General features: G+C 40.8%; 1 protein-coding gene across 1 annotated transcript; it reads left to right on the top strand.

Moving 5' to 3' along the window:
- Positions 1 to 4591: 4591 nt before the first annotated feature.
- LOC102786003 (regulator of G protein signaling 9-binding protein) lies at positions 4592 to 6883 on the top strand. The gene has a single exon (XM_006779894.2). The coding sequence runs from the start codon at positions 5250 to 5252 to the stop codon at positions 5988 to 5990; it is 741 nt and encodes a 246-aa protein (XP_006779957.1). The 5' UTR covers positions 4592 to 5249; the 3' UTR covers positions 5991 to 6883.

Here is a 6883-nt window from a genome sequence, read left to right as displayed (position 1 = left end):
TAAGCATATAATATGAAGATAGTTGCAAGGTTGAGACTCTCTTTAAAGCCAATGCAAATATCATTTTTGCTTTCAGCTGTTTATATTCTTATTCAGTGCAGTAATACCTTTCTTTTCTTTTAAATTCATTGTGCAGCAACACAAGAATCACAAGAAGAACAAGACTCCACAATACCCTGAACTCAACATCAAAGATTGATATTTGGACTACATAAAGAGACAGAAGCACCAGAGGCAGCATGAATCCAAAAAGGAAAGATGGCAATTTTTTTTTTTTTAAAAAAGAAGCTTGGAACAACCTTCCTGCCAAGTACCCTGGCAAATACACACTCATACATCTATTCAAACATCATTTGAAAGAATGAGATCAAAATGGAGATTTGTGGCCATGAAGCACAGTGCCACATTTGGCAAAAACCAAACACAGCATGTCAGCACAAACACCTCATACCAACTGTCAGCACAGTGGTGCAGGGGTGTAGAGTTGGGCTTATTTTGCAGCCACAAGACCTGGGCACGGTCAGTGAGCCAACCACAAAGTCCCTTGTGTACCAAAGTATTACAGAGTCAAATGTGTGGTCATCTCTCTGACAGCTAAAGCATTTTCAAAATTAGGTCATCTAACACGGCAATTATCCCAAACAAAACATCAACTCTACAACAGAGGGACTGAAAAAGAAAACAATCAAGATGTTCTAATGGCCTAGTCAAAGTCTAGATTTCAACCTGAATGAAATGTTGTGGCAGGACCTTGAGAGAGCTCTGCATAAATGTACTGAAGCAACACTGTAAAGAAGAATGTGTCAAAACTCATCCACAATGATCCGAGAGATAAAGTTACACAGAAAGCAACTCAGTGTACTGGAGCTAAAGGTAGTTCTATAAGCTACTGAATCATGGTGTGTACTTAGTGCATCACTGTAGCTCTTCCAGGCAAAACAAAATTGCTATATGTGTCTTTTTCTTTGGGATCTATATCAGTGTAAATGATCTAATGATGTACTCATAATGCATTTGTTACACAAACAGAGATTTGGGGGTATTTCTTTATCTCTTCGATAATCTGTGTAAAAACAACAGTAATATCTGGAGAGCTTCCATATTTTTTACTGTCCTGTGCAAACAAAAATCCTGCGGAAATCAAAAATGGAGTTTTCCATCATGTGTTGGCACTGAGAGCAATCAGACCACTGCATGTCTGACTCATCACTTGAATCTAACACAACAGCTTATCAGCAACCTTTTTATAGGAGAGGAGAAAGACAGAGACTATGGCCAATTTTCTAATCCTGCAAGTCCGACTTACTTTAGCATTTCATCAGTTATTTATAAAGGTAATAAAATCTACATTAGCCCAGTTATACGTTTATTGGGAATTCATATGGTCTTTAATCTTTGAATGAATTCCTATATTTTTTATTATTTGTTTACACTTTAAATTCAAGCTCAAAATAAGTTAATGAAAGCGCATGAAATGAAAATTGAAACTGAGTTATTTGTTTAGTCTATGTAAAAGTTAGCTCCTTAAGGAATTTCATGAGAACATGAAATAAACAACAGAAAACAACGGATTTGTAACTTTAAATGCACAAAGTGAAAGATGACATCTCAGAGCAATGTCAGCAATGAAATACCTTGGAGAAAAATAACCAAAGAGTAGTAAGAGGTGAGATGTAGCCATGGAAACATATTCATGAAAGGAAAGACGATCCATTTGCCAAGATCATCTGACTCAACCAAGATATTTGTTATTAGTCAGAAAGTGCTGAAATGGCTACCAGCACTTTAAATATATTAAACAGGGCAGTTCACAGCAGAGCCACATATTGTAATCTTAGGATGGTGATCTGCAGGTGTTAGTACACAGTTACCTTATAAAGCATCAAATATGAGGGGCGGGCATGCATAATGTTTTTAATGAGTGATATGAGCAAAAATGGATTCAAACTAGGAATAAATTGAACAGAAGAAATCAATTCCCATGCCGCAGCAGATGTCATTTTATGTGAAATGAACAATAAGCCTCTCACTCAGTTCCTCAGGCATTCACTGCACTCCAGTCCATTAGCTTTGCACTGTAGTCACTGGATCATTAGGCCCCATCCGCTTGAATAATGCAAAAAGAGCAAAGCAGGCAAATACCACTCAGCCTTATGTGCCTCTCATCTCTCAACACAGCAGGAGCCAACTAAACAACACATTATCCATCCAGTACTGTGTGCAACAACAGGCCTCCTCCCCGTGTGCAGGCAGCTGTGGTGACAACCCACAAATTATCCACTTTTACCACACTTATAAAACTGAAAAAAAAAAAAAGGCAAGTAGTCACATGAGAGAAAAACTGAACACTATTTCCGCAAACCTGTGTCTCATAATCACATCAGCTTAGCTGTAAAATCAGATGGAACAACACACCAGGAGAAACAAAGTGTTTTATCTTTTTATAGGAACATATGACTGAAGGTTTAGTCAGTTTATGAAAGATCTTTTGGTATCAGGGTATCATCAGTTTGTTTTGGGTTTGTTTTCAGTGTTCATTGAACCTGATCAAGCTCATTACAAAACAAAGACAGCTTCTTCGTTAGCACTCATGCCATCTCTTTTCAACTCTCAGCTATGACGGTCAATGGTGCAATACATGTCAACCAGATGGTAATTTTTTATTCTGTTATTTTTAGTATTGCAAAATTATACATTTTTGATATGCTGATGAAAAGGTGGTGCAGCATCGTCAATAGTGTTTGTTTGTTTTTTTAGCAGCTTTTCAAATGTATCACCCTCCACTACACTCTACACTCACCGATGTCTTTATCAGAAAAAATGTTGCTAATCCTGGGTTGGAAGCCAGTTTTACCTTCAGAACTTTCTGATTCTTTGTTCCACAGATTAAGGTGTCAGAGATTTTGGTTCATATTGATATGATAGCACCACACAGTTGTTGCAGATGTCAGCTGCACATCCATGATGCATCCCAAAGGTGATTTAATGGACTGAGGTCCACAGACTGAACACATTGTCATGTAAAATATATGTAAATGAAATAAAATAAAACAACTTTGATTGGATCTTTTTTACATGGTTTGTTATCTTGCTGGAAGCAACCATTAGATGATTGGTACACTGTGATCACTAAGGGATGGACATGGTCATCAGCAGAAATACTCGGGTAAGTTGTTGGCGTTGAAACAATGCTCAACTTGTACTAAACAGCCCAAAGTGTGCCAAAAATATCTCACACACCATTACACCACCATCAAGAGCCTGAATCACTGACACAAGGCAGGATGGATCCATGCTTTTGTGTTATTTATTCCTAAGTTCTGTCTCTATCTCTGAGTGTTGCAGCAGAAATCAAATCGTGAGACCAGCCAATGTTTTTCCAGTTTTCTGTTTTCCTGTTTTGATGAGCCCACACAAATTAAGCTAAATTAACCTAACCTTGCTTCCTTGTCCTTAGCTAACATGAATAGCTCCCAGTGTGCTCTGTCTGCTGCTGTAGCCATCAAAGATGCTCTTCTGCAAACCTTGGTGGTAACAAGTGGTTATTTAAGTTATTGTTGTCTTCCCATCAGCCTGTAGTAGTCTGGTCATTCACCTCTGACCTCTGGTAACAAGAATGCATTTTCACCCACAGAACTGTCACTGGTTGGATAATTTCTCTTTTTTTGGGTCATTTTCTGTAAACCCTAGAGATGATTATGTGATGTGGGGAAAATCTCAGTAGATCAGCAGTTTCTGAAATATTCAGTGGAACCTGTCTGACACTACAAATCATGCCACATTTAAAACCACTTAAATACCCTTTATTCTCCACTCTGGTGCTTAGTTTGAACTACAACAATTCATCCTTACCATGTCTACATATCTAAATGCAGTGAGTTGTTGCCATGGGATTAGTTATTATTATTAGTTATTGGCTTTACCAAGAAGTTGGAGAGTTCCTAACATAGTGATGGCAGGCATACATTACAGATTAGGGTAGATTTATCAGTGTGCTGCTTCCCATTGCAGCTTAGTTGAAACTACAGTGCATTTTGATGTTGATGGCAATATAGCCTCTGTTAACACAGGAAGTCTACAAGCCACATATATATACTGCAGGGCATCAGAGTTTGATTATTTTATGGCCATTGAAAGGGAACTGTGGGAACGAGAGAGAGTACCAGTGAAAGCTCTTTAGCCTAGACTCCAGCAGTGAAGATGAAGTAATAGGCAACACTGAAACAGACTGAGGATAGTTCCAAGAGGAAGAAAAGAACCATTAATTTAAACAATTCATACTAAAAGTATAGATTGTTTAACTTAAGTAAAAATTATATAAATAACAATCTAAATTTTTTATTTATTTATTTTACATTCCTCTCTGGGTTCACCGGTCTTTATTTTTCCTCGTGCAGCCGACTATAAGCAGGGACCCTGATGACAATGGTATTGTCAGAGAGTTAACGTGTTTGTGATTTGACTTCCCTGCTGATAGACATCGCAGTTCTGCCCACATCACGGAGAGAGCAGCCAATAGCATGAAGAATGTAAACCAAACGCCTGTGTGGAAAAAAAACCAATGGGAGTGAAGCTGTTTTGCTTCCCTGCCTCTGCCTGTCGCTGAATAGCACTGTTGTGCGTGCACATGTGACTACAGAAGGCGCTTACTGGTATTTAAAAATCATCGATCGGGTGCTGAAGTGGACAGCTCCTCATGCAGATAAAACAAACCAAAACAACAATGGCTCGCTTTGCTCCTCGCGGACGCTGAATGGCGAACCTAACTTGTCCGGCAGCGCATTTTCTTTGAACATTTATTTTAAGCTGCTGAAGAGAAAAGGCGCCGAGCTCTCTACGCAAACGGTTAGGCGGATGTTGTAACACCTGTGGCTGAATCGGGATCGCAATTTCATAAAAGGGTGGTTGGATTGTTTCACGTTCGCATCCGTCCTGCAGGAGACGGGCTGCGGAGCCGTATGATCTCGTGTGGGAAAACACAAAGGTAATCTAAAGCCTTTTAGGCTACGGGGGCATTAATTTCTAAGCCACTCTCTGTATCCACTTGCACAGGAAGGAGCATGGATAGAGAAGAATTTTCTCTCACCAGTGCGTTGAGTGGATTTGGAGAGCGGCTGGTGAGCTCCTGTGGAAACTAAACCGAGGTCAGTGGCTAAAGCATTGTTCGAATAAGCGCGCTGTTTGCAGCTCCCCGTTTTTAATCATTTCATATTTTCTAAGAAGGATATAGATTTTTTTTTTTATCAGTCATGGGGAAAGAGGAATGCAAAACAATGCTGGACGCTTTGAACAAAGTGACCGCCTGCTACAGGCATTTGGTCATCGCTCTTGGGAGCACTTCGGACTCTCAAAACCTGCGAGAGGAGCTGAAGAAGACCCGCAAAAAGGCCCAGGAGCTGGCGGTGGCCAACAGGACTAAACTGACTTCTTTGCTCAAAGATAAGACCATCAGCAAAGAGGATCGGGCCGAGTACGAGCGCCTGTGGGTGCTGTTCTCTAGTTGCATGGAGCTTCTTGAGGTGGACATGAAAAGGTCCTTAGAGATAGCACAGGATTTCCCCCTCAAGGTGCCCACAAGACACCTCATCCAGACAGGGATGACCGGCAGCACCACTACGGTGGCGGCCCGGGCCATGAGCGTGCAGAATATGAAGTACGAGGCGGACAGCAATATCGACACGGCAGACCTCAGAGACCTACAGGCCGAGATCACCCAGGTGAGCCAGATGATGGAAGAGATGGAGATGAAGGTGCAGGTGGCGCCGTGGGCTGTGGAGGCGAAGCAGGAGGCAGGCGCTGAGCTCAAGTCCAACATGAGTGTCGGGAATTCCTCAGTGGGTGTCATCTCGATCTGCGAAGAAGAGCCGAAAGAAGAAGAAGGTGGCGGAGGGAGCAGGGAGACTGGTTTTGCGTCAATCTGCGCTGTGATTGGATTCTTTGTCATCGTTATAGTCGCCTTGGTTCTAGGCTATTTGGTCGTCAATATGTGAACTGTCTAACCAAAAGCCCACCCTGATGGACATCCTGTGAAGCTGTCCAGGGAGCGGTAAGACTCTGCAGGCCCATAAGAAAGAGAAAGAGCGTCTTTTTGGGCTTGAAAAATAATGTGGATACAGAGAAGTTATTAAGCTTTCCTGGATTTGTGAATGTATTTGGCAGAGATGAGAAATTGCACTAGATAAGCTAAAATGTACTAGAACAATATAGCCAAAGTGTGAAAATAATGTGAGTGAGGTAGAAAAAGTATGTTTGGGGGGAGGGCCAGTGGACCATTTATTTTTGGAAGAGGGTGGGAAAAAAGGTCATAAAATTACGTGACAGAGTCTAGCCATCAGGATGATATAAACAACACGTAATCCAAGTGGATTAGTGGAAAAGCTCAAGCAGAAATGTAGCCTACGGTTAACTATTCTCATAATGTTCTGTGGATTGATGCTTTGCATCCAGAAAAGTTAAATCTGCTCAAACAAACAGGGGGGCCTCTAAAAAACGGTTGTCTTATTGAAACTATAGTGGAAGCCAGCACAGTTAATCTCTGCTCCTCAAACCACACTGGTCGGATGTTATCAAATCTGCACTCTTCTACACTCCTTTCAGCACCGTTTTAATGCGTCATAATAATCTGTATAGCCAGATTGCAATAGGCCTGCATCTTACTTTACTGCATCAAATCACAATGTGCTTGATGAGAGCCTTGGGACCGAAGACATGTTCACAGTCTTTTAATAACGCACCCATTCACTGTAAGCCTGCTCATGTTCCTTTTCAGGGTTTTCTTGCACAGTGTTGAATGTACATTGCAACATGAATAGAAGGTTTGTATATACTGCTGTTTCAGAAAATGTACATACGATCAAGTATATTTATTATAATAAAACTTTGA

The sequence above is a fragment of the Neolamprologus brichardi genome, chromosome 1 (genome assembly GCF_056152115.1).
Source record: "Neolamprologus brichardi isolate AB-2024 chromosome 1, ASM5615211v1, whole genome shotgun sequence".
Taxonomy (NCBI): domain Eukaryota; kingdom Metazoa; phylum Chordata; class Actinopteri; order Cichliformes; family Cichlidae; genus Neolamprologus; species Neolamprologus brichardi.
This window is presented reverse-complemented; position numbering and strand designations above follow the sequence as displayed.

Excerpts from the sequence above, each read along its gene's own strand:
- LOC102786003 (XM_006779894.2), top strand. The coding sequence starts at position 5,250 with ATGGGGAAAGAGGAATGCAAAACAATGCTGGACGCTTTGAACAAAGTG.